The following is a 13,834-nucleotide window of genomic DNA, read 5'->3' on the forward strand; positions in this document are numbered from 1 at the left end:
TTATTTTATGTGTATGCGTGTATTGCCTACGTGTAGGTAAGGACACCCATGTCGTGCAATGCCTGCAGAGGGCAGAAGAAACTGTCAGATCCCCTGGAACTGGAGTTACGGACAGTTGTTAGCTGCCATGTGGGTGCTAGGATTCGAACCCGGGTCTTCTGCAAGAACAGTCAGTGTTCTTAACTGCTGAGCCATCTCTCCAGTCCCCCAAAAGCATAATTTTTAAGGCTCTTAATACATCAAACTGAGTTTTGTTAGAATTTTATTTATGTGTGTATGATGTGTGTGAGGCATACACATCCCATGACATGCACGTGGAGGTCAGAGGACAACTTTGTGAAGTCAGTTCTCTCCTTCCACTGTTACCTGTGTTCTAGGGATGGAACTCAGGCCACTGGGCCAGCACTTTATCCCTGACCCATCTCACCTGCCTTGCAAATCACTAAATCACTTCTAAGAAAAGCCATGGCAATTTACAACCTCACCTATAAAGTCTTCCTGCCCACCCATGAGAGGTGAGGAATGGACCATTGCTGCAGATTATTTATTTCCCAGGCAAGTGGGAGACTTCCAAATTTATAGTCAGTGTATCATATTGCTTGTAATACAATAATGATAAACTTTCTGGTAATTGCTGTTTTTCTAAAAAGGACACACATAAGAGGACTCAAAACCAGTGTGAAGCATCAATCTGCTCTTTGCAGGGACAGCCTGCAGCCCCGTTTACACTGGTTGGGGAGCCGCACACAGGGGCACTTTCTGAGGCCCTCAGGAAATGAGGTCAAGTGCTTCCTATGGGTGATAACCACTCGTTTACATGATGCTGTTAGGTTTCCATAACATGCAGCCACACAGCTGGAAGAAGCCAGGTGCCGGAGAGGGTTCCAGAAACCCAGAGTTGTCACCCTCTGCAGGGGTGGGTGTGTGTGTGGTTAGGGCCCCTTCCCAGATAGCTAGGCAAAACCTTAAAAACACCAGTTGTATCTATCTGTCCTTCGGCCCAGCAACTCCACAACCAGAACTCTTCAGTGCTGTCACCTGGAGATTAGTGAGCACGCCGAGCCACGTTTCAGAACTGTCACTGCAGTGCTTGCTGGACATCCAGAACCAGGGTCTGGTTCCTAAAGAATTCTAATGTGTCATCAAAACAAAATGATACTGCACCACAGGAGCTGGACAGGCTGTCTTAGAAGTACACACACCCTTCCTTGACCTGCACATGCTCCTCCGTGCTCCCCAACTGTTGCGAGTGCTTCTGTCTGCATCAACCCTTACACAAGTACCCAACCTCTGCACAGAACTGCCTAATTTAGGGAGCAACCAGACGCCCCGCACCAGGTAACAGATCAACTGTGGGGCCTATGGACAGTGGGACAGTGGTCAGTAACAGAATATGGGCACCTCAGAGAAACCCTGAGCTTCCTTAGCGGAAGCCATAAAGGCATAAAACCATCAGAGTGGCCAAAAGCCTCTAAATTGTAAAAGCGTTTCCCCAGTGACCTAACAGCTATGGCTTAAAGACCTGGCTCTGCTCATCCCTTACCAGTCGGCCACTCAGGCCTGAGAGGAAATGTGTGTGGAGCCCACCTGTCTCCTCTAAGGCCATAGACAACACTCCTGCCAATTCCTGGGGAAATAATCTTGAGAAGGAGACCTTTAAGCCGGGACACTAACTCAACTTGCTACTTAGTTGTATCCCACATCATAAACAGCACCCCCGCCCCAGGTTTCTTTGTCTAGTTGTAGAAGCTTGGTTCCTGCAGACAGCCTCTACCTCTCACTGTATCTTTGAATACAGGAAGATTGATTCCTTGCCTGTTGTTGGTCTGGCTCTGGTGTCTTGTCTCCTGCTCCTCTAGCTTTCCTTTTATTTCCCAAAAATCTAACAGTCAATGCTAAGAGTAGGTGTGTGGGGGTGGCCCTAACAGTGTGAGACAGCAGGACACAGAACCCTCATGAGGGACTTGAGTTGACACCGATCACTAGTGGGCATTCAACGGTGATAAACTCACCAACCACACTGACAGGAGCGGAGGGTGGGGGGGTGTTAGTATTAGTAAAACCGCACTTTCTGCTCAGGTTTTCTGCAGATCTAAAGCTGATCTAAACATAAAGTCCACTAGCTAAAAACAATCCCAGTGTGTGTGAAAGTCATTAAAAATGACACAGAGGGCTGGCAGGAGGGCTGGGAAAAGGCACCTGCTGCCAAGCCTGACTTGAGTTTGATCCCCTAGAACTCACATGGTGGAAAGAGAGAATCGACTCCTGAAAGTTGTCCTCTGACCCCCACAGGCATGCCCAGTATATGCACACAAAATAAGTAAATGTAAAATATAAAAATGAAAGAGACTTGTGTTATTAAAAGTGAATGCAATGAGTTAAAAACCAGTATGTGACTAAACGAAGTTAAGAAGACAAAGACTGAGCCTGGAAGTAAACAACCAAGTGCCATTCATACCGCCCTAGTGCAGGGAGGCTGGTGGGTTTCAAACATTTTTCTCTTTCGACAATTCACTCAGAAGATTTTCCACCTGTTGTACAGTAAATTCCATCACGTGCTAATTGCACTGCTGTGAGGTTTGTACACTAATCTCTGGTTTAAAGAGACACGGCTGCAGCCCCACCCTGACAGGACGCTGCAGGGGACAGCACTGACCTTCACTCTGGGGTCCAATGCTGTGCATACTGAATCCTCGGACACTCGTGGGGCCTCCCAGGTAAAACCTACAGCAAAGTGACACATGTCAGGTATTAGAAGCACCACAGGACCCACCACAAGTGTAGACAGTGGCAGACATCGCCTGCACACAGCAGAACCAAAGGAGGGAAGGGAAGAGGGCAGGAGCCCATGAGGCTTGCCAAAATCCACGGGATCCAACCAAACCCCAACCCAACAGGTGTTCCACTGGAGATGTGTGGTAAGACACGAGGACCATCTGCAGCACGATGGGCTGCCTCTAAGAGACCTACCAAAATACTCCCTTCCCACCTGGGCCTCCTACAGCCTCCCTGCAACATTAGGTTAACAAAAGTCAGGAGCCACAGAACCTCACAGTACAATCCCAACTACAGAGGGCCTGGAAATACCAAGAGGAAACAGACCGAATCTTCCCACAGTCAACCCTATTTCCCTTTAGTTGCCGTGAGGACAGAGCCCAGGGCTTCCACACATGCTAGGCAAGTGCTTTATCACTATGCTGTAACCTTGAGTCCCTGAAATGTTTTTTAATTAGGAAAACAATGAACTTCTAATTTATTAGGTTTATAATTTTTAAGTGGTAGACCATGTGCCAAGCTGGTGTGAGGCCCTGGCTTCGATCCTGAGCACCCCAAAAGCAAAAGCAGCTTTCTTCCGGGTTCCTAAGGGACTGGGTTATACACTATCAGCTGAGCAAAGAAAAATCATTAATCAGAACTGATGGAGAAAGCTCATCCGCTCTCTGAAAAGCTCAACAGTATTTTAGAACCTGATCCGGGTCTTGATGATCAATAAACACATTCACAGGGCACGGTGTGGTGGTGCAGGCTTTTAATCCCAGGACTCAGGAGGAAGAAACAAGCAGGCCTGAGTTCCAGGCCAGCCTGGTCTACACAGTGAGTTCCAGGCCAGAACAGGAGAAGCTGGGTCTGTCCAGCACAAGGGCCCTTGAGCAACACTGCCATTACAGCTGACCAGAAGACCGTTCCAAGAGGCTGAGAGAGCAAACATGGAACAGGGCATTGATTTCCTGCCACAGGAAGTCTCTGGCTTTTTCCTTGAACTTGAGGTGAGGTCCGCCCTGCACTTTTCCTGTCTGGATTTCTAAGCAAAGTTTTCCTGAACAGCCGCTAATATTAATAACACAAGCAAACGGTAAATTCCATTCTTGATTTTTAAAATGATAAATGGCACAGGCTCTTGAAAGAGTTCAAGTGACCAGGAAACATCTAACAAGTGCAGGGCTTTGTCTCGCCTCCTCCCTCCTCTGCCTACCACACCCCAGTCTCCAGGGAGTCCCTGTCACGTTCTTGGTGTCTGACTTCCCAAACTCAGTATTCTGCCTGTTAACACGTACCCGCACACTGAAGACTGGCACCCTCAGAGAAGAGTCGACTCAATAGACTCAGGCGGGGTTCTAACCCACCTCGCCCCGCCTCCCTCTTTCCCTCCTCCCCTCCTTCCCTCCTCCTTTCCCTTCATCCTTCCTCACTCCTCTCCTTTTGGTTTGAGGCAGGGTCTCACAATGCAGCACAGGCAAACTTAGAACTAAGATCCTCCTGCCTCAGTCTCCCAAGTACTGGGATCACAGGCCTGCACCACTACACCTGGCTCAGCAGTATTCTAAGTCTTAAAGGAACCAGATTCCAAAACAGTAAATATACACTTACTAATTTCAGGAAATAAAACGAACAAATTATTTACAAAATTATTCTTTACAAAATTATGTGCAAAAAAAAATCACAAAATAAGAAATAAGTGAAACATATCAAAATGTGAGATGTGTTGGGGCTGGAGAGATGGCTCAGCAGTTAAGAACACTGGTTGTTCTTGCAGAAGACCCGGGTTCGAATCCCAGAACCCACACAGCAGCTAACAACTGCCCATAACTCCAGTCCCAGGGGAGTCCAGTCCCAGGGGAGATAAGCCTCTTCTGACCTCCGTGGGCACTGCATGACATGTGTGCACTTACCTACATGCAGGCAATACATGCATACACATAAAATAAAAATAATAAATAAAATTAAAAAAAGTGAGATGTGTTGAGAAGCTACCATACACACAGACAGTGACATGCAGGACATCAAAATGCCACTGACAGGTTGAGGAGATGTTTTAGTGGGTAAGGCTATAGCCACACAAACCTGACTGGAATTCAATTCCTGGAACCCATGTAAGAAGCCAGAAGCAGAACACAATGGTTAAGAGCGTTTACTGCTCTCGTAGAGGCCCAGAGCTCAGTTCTCAGCACCCACCAGGCAGCTCACAACCACCTTTAACTCCAGTTCCAGGGGAGCTGATGTCTCTGGCCTCCTTTGGCACGTGCATTCAAGTGCAGATATCCACACAGAGACACATACATACATAATTAAAAATTAATAAATCTTCCCCCCAAAATACAAAATGTTGGGCTGGAAAGATGGCTCAGCAGTTAAGCGCACTGGCTGCTCTTGCAGAGGACCTGGGTTTCCAGAGACACATACATACATAATTAAAAATTAATAAATCTTCCCCCCTAAAATACAAAATGTTGGGCTGGAGAGATGGCTCAGCGGTTAAGGGCACTGGCTGCTCTTGCAGAGGACCCGGGTTCAATTCCCAGCACCCACATGGTGGCTAACAATCACCTGTAATTCCAGTTGCAGGGGATCCAATGCCCTCTTCTGGCCTCTGTAGGCATTGCAAAGGACAGGTGCACTTATACACATGCAGGCAATACACTCATACACATAAAATAAATGAATAAACCTTTAAAAAGTACAAAATGTTGGGGCTGGAGAGATGGCTCAGTGGTTAAGGGCACTGACTGCTCTTGCAGAGGACCCAAGTTCAATTCCCAGCACCTACATGATGGCTACAAACCACCCTTAACTCCAGTTCCAGGGGAATCTGAAGCCCTCTTCTGACCTCCACGGCACTGCACAACATGGGTGCACTCACATACATGCAGGCAATACACTCATACACATAAAATTAAAATAATAAATAAAATATTTTCATTGCATGACATGGGTACACTACATGCAGGCAATACAGGCATACATATAAAATAAAAATAATAAATAAAATATTTTTTAAAAAGTACAAATGTTATTACATTAAAGTAACAAAAACCCAAAAGCCATTCTGTATGAGGACTGGGCATTTCCAAAGCAGTTTAAACATAAGTACTGAAGGACAATCTGGACTGCTCCTAAGACGCCTCTAAAGGATGCTAGAAACCCATCAGAGACCTAAGGGACGGTGTAGAGAAGCTCCTTTGGCCAGCACTTACCTGTCAGCAATGCTGGATGGCTTGTCACCAATGGGCACCAGCATGCCTCCCCAGAGAGAAGCAGAGAAAACCTGTGTGAAGGCAAACACAGTTTTTTCCTGTCCTGTGAGCACCAGCAGAGAGCTGCCTGGAATGCCCACAGCATGTGGAGCAGGGGAACAGCCACGGCACAGAGGGACCAGCTGGCTGTGCGGCTCAGGGACCCAGTGAGAGGCTCAGAAGCAGCTTTAAATTACAACAAAGTCTCACACACGGGCGGCAGGGCTCAGCTTCCAAAGCAGCAGGTCAAGTCTCTCTGCCACAAGACACCATGCTCACCTGGACTCTGGCCTGACGGGGAGGGCCACCTGGACCCTGGCCTGATGGGGGAGGGCCACCTGGACCCTGGCCTGATGGGGGAGGGCCACCTGGACCCTGGAAATGCAATCCAGCATCAGCTCAGGCATTGGGGACATGTGAGGGGACTGGGGCATGCCGCCCCTCAGGCTGAAGGATGGTGTAGGCTACAATGCTCCTGCAGTCACACAATGCAGACCCTGCTCTGGGCAGCCCCTAGTCAGGAGCTCAGTGACTAGACTTTCACAGTGTGGAGCCCACCCACCAGTCCTACTCAGACCACTCTGAGCTTAAGGCCCTCTCACTCATCAGCCTCAAGCCTTCCTGGTGTCCCAGTGGGCAGGCCCTCCTGTTCTCTGCCTGGCCAGTCCCTGCACCCTCCAAAGCTACTCAGATGACTCTTTCCTAGAAGCTTCAGTGAGAAGGGCTACAGATGCTGAGTGGAACAGAGTGAGCAAAGCAGGCCACACAGCACAAACTGCCAATGGTGGGCCAGGATCACCCAGCTGGGTGGCACATCTCTGTACCCATCTATCTGTGTAGTATTCAGTAAACCAGAGCCATGCAGCAAGCGGTCAGCACATCACCTTGGTCAGCTTTGGAAGGCTAAAGGAAGTGCTCTAGCCCAAGGCTGGCCAGGCTGAGAAGCATTCATCAGGTTAACACACACTAGGGTCATCAGCATGTGTAAGCCAGGGAGCACCTGTCCTCTGACACTTTCCACTGGCTGAAGTTTAGCATGGCCTGTGGTAGGGGGAGCCGCACACTGAGGACACCCTGGAGCTCACAGCCTGATACTCAGGTTCCGGCCTGTTTATGCAGGTGCTGCACCCAGTCCAGTTCTCCCTCTAGGCTGCAGGCCTGGCTTTGCCTGCCTGACTCCCACCCACCGTTGCTGTCCCTGGGCTGGCCGGCAGGTCTCTGTGCCCCTGTGAAGAGCCGGGTCCTGCTTTTCTTCCTGCTGGCCCTGCCCCTGCTCCCTGCTCGAGGCGTGTACTTCCATATTCCCATCAGCACAGATGGGGTCACAGGTCTCTTCCTGTCAAGCCTTTCACCCCCGCCCTCACTCCACTCTAGGCTCCTGGAGGAGCTACTCTCTTGTTCCCAGCCTCCCTGTCTCTTAAAGTAAGTATTTTATTTGGGGGTGGCCTCAGGTTTAGAGAGAGGCATAGCCCAGGGTCCCATGGTCCCTGACCCCACAGCCTCTCTCACCACTGAGCTGAGGGCCCACCCTGCCCCTCACTATTTGAAGAACTCTAACCCCATCTGGACATCATCAGCTCCCCAGATGGTCCCTCACTTTCTCTAAGAGTCAGTCGGGTGCAGGCTGCACTGAGTCTGACCCCACACTGCCAGTCAATGTCCCTCTCCCGTCTGCCCACCTCACCACCAATCCTTCAAATTCCCTTGGCCTTCTATCCTCAAGTTCCCGCTCCCTGTTGTTGGCACCTAAAAAGTGCCTGACAACAGGACAGGGGTGGAGAAGTGGACGGGTGGGCAGGTAGGAGAACAGGCGGGTGCAGACGGCGGACAGGATATACAGGTGGTTGATGGATATGGGCAGGTGGGAGGACAGGTGTGTGGACAGATGGGTGGATAGGGAGATGGGAAGATGAACAGATACAGGTGGACTGAGGGATATGGGTGGGTAGGATGAGTAGACGATGGGTGGGGGGTTGGCGGGGTTGGTAGGAGGATGGATGGTGAGGCGTGTGAGCAGACAGGTGGGTGCTACAAGGAGATAAGCACAGTGGAGCCCTCCACCCCACGACCCCAGGCTGAGAGGTAAGAGAAGAGAGCAGGACACATGCCTGTGCCAAACTCCTAAAAGCTGGAGCAGGAGGCCAAGTAGACAGGTGACCAAAGGGAGTTACATGGCAGAAGACAGACGAGGACAAGTGCTGTGGGTAGAAAGAGCCCGGCTCTGTGGCATGTGCGGAAGAAGACGGACTCACAGGAAGCCCCAGGCAGGACGCGCATCTCAGAGCCTCAGAGATGGAAGGGAGCAGGTGCAGGGAGGACAGGTTCCAAGGCACAGTGCCCCGGGGCTGAGCAGCACAGGGCAGGGAGGACAGGTTCCAAGGCACAGTGCCCTGGGGCTGAGCAGCACAAGGCGAGGAGGAGAGGTTCCAAGGCACAGTGCCCTGGGGCTTAGCAGCACAGGGCAGGGAGGAGAAGTTCCAAGGCACAGTGACCTGGGGCTGAGCAGCACAGGGCAGGGAGGAGAGGCTGGGTGCAGTTCTAGGATGGGTAGGTGTGACAGTGGGGACCCAGAGCAGCCAGGGCAATAGCGGAGGGCAGCCTGTGGGGCACTGAGTGAGCAGGAGCGGCCCAGGCTTCAGAAGGAAGGTCCCTGGCTGACAGGAGGGGTCTTAAATCCCTTGGTCTATGCTTAAAGCCTAGGCTCTCACCCCAAGGTGAGGGTGACCATGGCAGGCACAGCGTCGGCTGGAGACTCACCGAATCCAGCATGAGTTGTTTGTTCAGCTGAAGCTCAAAGTCCTCCTTGATGAAGCTCACATCTCCTCCAGTGTAGCCTGCCAGCTCCTGCAGGAAGAAGCCACAGGCCCACTTCTCCGATTACAGCTCTGCCATCCATGTTGTTCAAAGGCAGGAGGCAGTCATCCTGTCTCCTAAAGTCATGTCCTAACGCTATAGGTGGAAGGGGGTGGGGACGGCAGACAGAGGCTCACCCAGCACTGAACGTCTGTACGAAGATGCACAAGCAGCCCAACTGTGGAACTGCTGAGCGCTAGAAGGGTGATGGGGCTGGCCTGCTCAGCATTTGCAACTGAGCATTCGCAAGAGGAATGTTTTACACAGAAACCCCGTATCCCACTGCTCCTCTGAAAATGCACACTGGGCTCCCTGGGATGCTACATGAACCCTGACCACTGGGCGAGACTGGACAGCCACCAAAGCACATGGCACACTGCCCAGTTCCCTGCGCCTGCAGGGCAGCTGACCTCACAGCAGAGGCACCTCCCACAGCACCAGACCTAGGCTGCCCTCGCCTGGCCCTGCAGGTCTGAGTGACAATCCTGCCTACAGCTGTTCCTGCAGCTCTGCTCCTGGCCATCGTGTGACACCAAGAAGACGCCACCATCTCATCCCACCCTGGCCTGTGTGAAGGCACAAGACAAGCTGAAGGGAGCAAGCCCAGTCCTGGCAGACAATTCAGGCTGTCATCGTTCCTGTTTGCTGGGCTGGGATTGGAACGTACAGCCTCCCTCAGGCAGGCCAGGCAAGTGCTCTACTGAGCCACATGACCAGCCCCTGGGATGGTTTTTACAACTACAAGAAAGGCTTGATGTTAAAAGTGTGACTCCTCTGTGCATCCACTCTCCCCCTCGGGTCACCTTTCTGCGTAGACACTGGCCCACCACCGTGCAGAAGCTCTAGGAATACGCCACCTGGTTGACTTTCAGCAAGGCCCCTCTTCTTGGTAAGATGGATGAGTTCCGAGAGTCGACGACCATGGCGTGCTGGAAGGAATTAGAGTTTGCACTTCAAGCAGCTCGATCAAAACATAATGAACAGGCTGAGCACTGAACTGACCACCCTCACCATCTCAGCACTCCCTTGGTACCACCTTCCCAGGACAGAAGTCAAATCAGTCAAATCCCCAGCAGCCCCTGGGAGTCCACCACTGTCCCTGTCCGCTTGGCTCCTTCACAGAGCCCAGCACTGTCTACGTCAACTCACGAGCTTTCTTTTGATTTCCAGAAGCTAAAATTCCACGGCCAGCTCTTAAACACATCTTTATCTGTTTCCACTGATGCTATTTAGAAAGTCTCATGAGGCGGTGGACAGTGAAGGCAAGGGGTCCCAGTCACCCACTGCAGTGACACTTGAGTCAGCCCCACACTGGCAGACACTGGCCCTCTCAACACAATCCTCCACCCAGAAAGCGCAGTCCTACCGAGAGAGACGACTTCAATGAGTGTCCACTTTCTTTCCGCACAGCGAATGATGCAGTCCTCGAGAGGCAGCCCAGTTCCCGCCACACACCCTCCCACTTGACGGTGTGGCTGGTCTTCCATATGGGAAACTGTAAGCACATGGGAACGTGACCTCGTTCTGTACGGCTCACATTGGAGCAGCCTGCGCAAATCATCCTTTGAAATGAGGCATCACCCAATCGCTTTTTCAGGGTCAGGGATGCTGGGCAAGTGTTCTATCACTGAGCCATATACCCAGCCCCTAAACAAACTGCCTTAAACGAAGGGAAGAGGGAAAAGCAGGAAACAGGGACAGAGGACGGTGTGCAGAGGAAGGGAGAAGGAACAGGGACACCCCCAAGAGCTGATGGTGACCATCAACCAGCAGATGTGTCTTCATCTCTTCAAAGATGATGTGACACACCCACTCAGCCCACACGACCTGTCACCTGGATGGCATCAGCCCCAGAGGAACAAGGAGGCTGAGTCACACGGCTGAGAGCCGGATGGCCTCATTCCAACAGTAGGCCAACTGGGGGGTTAGGCTGGAGAGAACAGCATCTGTCCTGGTGTCCCCGAGAGGGCACAGCCCACAGGGCACACAAGGACTCTGGCAGAGCAGGGGTCTGAAAGCTACTCTCCACACAAGGAAAGGCTGCTTTGCAGAGGAGGGGTCGGAGCTGCAAGTGCTCTCAGCTACACGTCTACTCATCTGTACGCTGTACCCTGAGCCTGCACAGCACCCTAGGGCCTCTGCCAATGCTGGGTTTCTCAACCTTGTTTACACAATCAGAGGCCTGGGCAGCTTGTGCCTCCATGCGTGTCTGCCATGTGCCAGGAGCTGAACCTATGGCTCCTGCTCACTCTTCCCAGAAGCCCCATGGGGTGCACTAGCATCTCCTTTTCACAGGTGGGAACTTCACCCAAGGCCACAGTCAGTGACCAGGGCGCTGTCTCCAGGGGCTGTGCAGGACCCTCAGGAAAACATGCCAAGAGATGCTGGCCCTGCTACCAGAAGCTGTGACTGCCTGTCTACAGCTGCAGGTCTTCAGAGCTCACCTGGGACCCACCCAACACAGTTCTGAGTCTCAAGACCTTTTCTCTAACTAAAGCCTAGAAACAACAGCAGGAGTGAGGAAAAGTGCAAAAGAGAGAACAGGAACAGGTCCTCAGAGCGCCCAAACGACAGTCACGGGACTCTCCCTCCACCTAGTCACACTGCCACATCCTCTAGACCTACAGTAGCTGTGAACAGAGAACAGAACCTTCCAGATGTGCAGCAACCTGGCAGCTTTCAGAATCTGTCTTAACAAACAGTCAGTACCAGAGGCAGCCAGGAGCACAGAAGGCCTCTGACCAGGGTGGACACCAGCTGGCTCTGTCCACTGGAAGGCCGCTGACTAGGGTGGACACCAGGTGGCTCTGTCCACTGGAAGGTCTGACCAGGATGGACACCAGGTGGCTCTGTCCACTGGAAGTCCTCTGACCAGGGTAGACAGCAGGTGGCTGTCCACTGGAAGGCCTCTGACGAGGGTGGACACCAGGTGGCTCTGTCCACTGGAAGGTCTGACCAGGGTGGACACCAGGTGGCTCTGTCCACTGGAAGTCCTCTGACCAGGGTAGACAGCAGGTGGCTGTCCACTGGAAGGCCTCTGACGAGGGTGGACACCAGGTGACTCTGTCCACTGGAAGGTCTGACCAGGGTAGACAGCAGGTGGCTCTGTCCACTGGAAGGCCTCTGACGAGGGTGGACACCAGGTGACTCTGTCCACTGGCAGGTCTGACCAGGGTAGACAGCAGGTGGCTGTCCACTGGAAGGCCTCTGACGAGGGTGGACACCAGGTGACTCTGTCCACTGGCAGGTCTGACCAGGGTAGACAGCAGGTGGCTGTCCACTGGAAGGCCTCTGACGAGGGTGGACACCAGGTGACTCTGTCCACTGGCAGGTCTGACCAGGGTAGACAGCAGGTGGCTGTCCACTGGAAGGCCTCTGACGAGGGTGGACACCAGGTGGCTCTGTCCACTGGCAGGTCTGACCAGGGTAGACAGCAGGTGGCTGTCCACTGGAAGGCCTCTGACGAGGGTGGACACCAGGTGACTCTGTCCACTGGAAGGTCTGACCAGGGTGGACACCAGGTGGCTCTGTCCACTGGCTGCCTGCTCCAGTGAGGGAAGAGGTGCCCAGCGAGGGGGTGGCCATTGGGGATGAAGAGTTGGAATTCACCCACCTCCCTTTTCCTTTGAGATCAATGAACCTGCCATCTGTTCCCCAACTCCCAACACACACAGCACACCTGCTGTACTCACGCTGTACTCAGCAGACACTCCTCTGTCAGTCTCCCGCAGTGAGCTCCATGGGAACTGTCCCGTAACTTTATATAAGTTTACAGAGAAACTAGGAGGCAATGGAAAAGAGCTTTAAAAGCGAGCCGGGCACAGAGCTTGTGCACAGCTAAACACCAGGCCTGATAAGACTACACTGGGGCTCATCCTCAGGACAGTGACCGCAGCAGAGGCGGCCAGCTGCCAGGTGCCTTTCTGCACCCACGTCACCTACTTTAACTTTTAAACCCGGCCACTGAGCTCAAGAATCTGCTTGGCTCCCTACTTTCTCTCGAAGTTTCCAGGCTGTGGTTTGAAGAAGGACAGGCCGTATGAAGTTTCCTTGGTTCCGTAGGAAAACTGAAAAGTCACTTTTTCGGCACGTCCTAGAAGATTGGGGAGCTTGAGGCCAAGTACCTAAGAGAGGGAACACACAAAGACAAGCTGGCAATGGACCGGCATGGACCCCGCCCAAGCACAGACCCAGCATCCATGGCCACTTCCGCTCCTTCCAACACACCGTCGCCAAGCACACACATCCTCTGCAGGCCTGACCAGGCAAGACCCAGCAGAGTGACCAGAAGTCTCCCCTCCCAACCCCATCTCCCCGGATCAAACAAGACTGTTAATGTGAACATCTGTCAAACCCTCCTTAGTTACTGAAGGTAGCACTGACCTCAGCTGCACCCTAACCAATCCCTGGGAGGCTGACAGAAGTCACCACAGCACATTCCCAGCAAGCCCGAGGGGGGGGATTCTCAGCTTGGTATCACATTCCGGGCACTCACGCTTGAAGCTCACACACGTGAACCCTCCTACCATGCTGCCTTCGTTGTTTCCAACCATGGTATTGTAACTGCCCGTCAGCCTCCTCAGCTCCGTCACTTCAAAGGTGACATCTAAGCCATTTGGCAGTGCATCATCACCTAAGGAAATAAAAGATTTAAAAGGGCATCAGAGGGCTGAGTGGATAAAGGTACCTGCTGCTCTAACCACAACCGACTCGTCCTCTAGACCCGTGACCCACCCGAGACCTTCTGAGAAACCTTCGGGCACTCTCTGCATCTAACTCCATGGCTATTCTGGACCATGGAGGCTGGCAGGGGAAATCAGAAGTACTCATCTGTGACACCTACCTTGACATGTGTCAATCAAAACATCCACTTGCCTAAAAATCCCTAGACGAAGCAGTTTCTCTCGGGCTTCATGAGATTTCCGCATCACCTGTGAGAGGGAGAGCAAAGCTGTGAACAGACTGTCCTA

The 13,834-nt window shown here is 52.3% G+C and overlaps 1 protein-coding gene across 1 annotated transcript in view; it reads right to left on the reverse strand.

The window, feature by feature from the left end:
• Nucleotides 1-13,834, reverse strand: part of Samm50 (SAMM50 sorting and assembly machinery component) — a 31,281-nt gene that overhangs the window by 9,784 nt on the left and 7,663 nt on the right. Inside the window, exons 4-12 of the mRNA XM_008844723.3 lie at nt 13,708-13,795; nt 13,391-13,497; nt 12,858-12,988; nt 12,557-12,644; nt 10,231-10,359; nt 9,722-9,793; nt 8,769-8,855; nt 5,973-6,043; nt 2,657-2,724 (exon numbers count right to left, since the gene is read on the reverse strand). Coding sequence (XP_008842945.1) covers nt 2,657-2,724; nt 5,973-6,043; nt 8,769-8,855; nt 9,722-9,793; nt 10,231-10,359; nt 12,557-12,644; nt 12,858-12,988; nt 13,391-13,497; nt 13,708-13,795 — 841 coding nt within the window. The remainder of the gene's footprint in view (nt 1-2,656; nt 2,725-5,972; nt 6,044-8,768; nt 8,856-9,721; nt 9,794-10,230; nt 10,360-12,556; nt 12,645-12,857; nt 12,989-13,390; nt 13,498-13,707; nt 13,796-13,834) is intronic.

The sequence above is a fragment of the Nannospalax galili genome, unplaced genomic scaffold, assembly GCF_000622305.1.
Source record: "Nannospalax galili isolate Female #2095 unplaced genomic scaffold, S.galili_v1.0 scaffold180, whole genome shotgun sequence".
Taxonomy (NCBI): Eukaryota; Metazoa; Chordata; class Mammalia; order Rodentia; family Spalacidae; genus Nannospalax; species Nannospalax galili.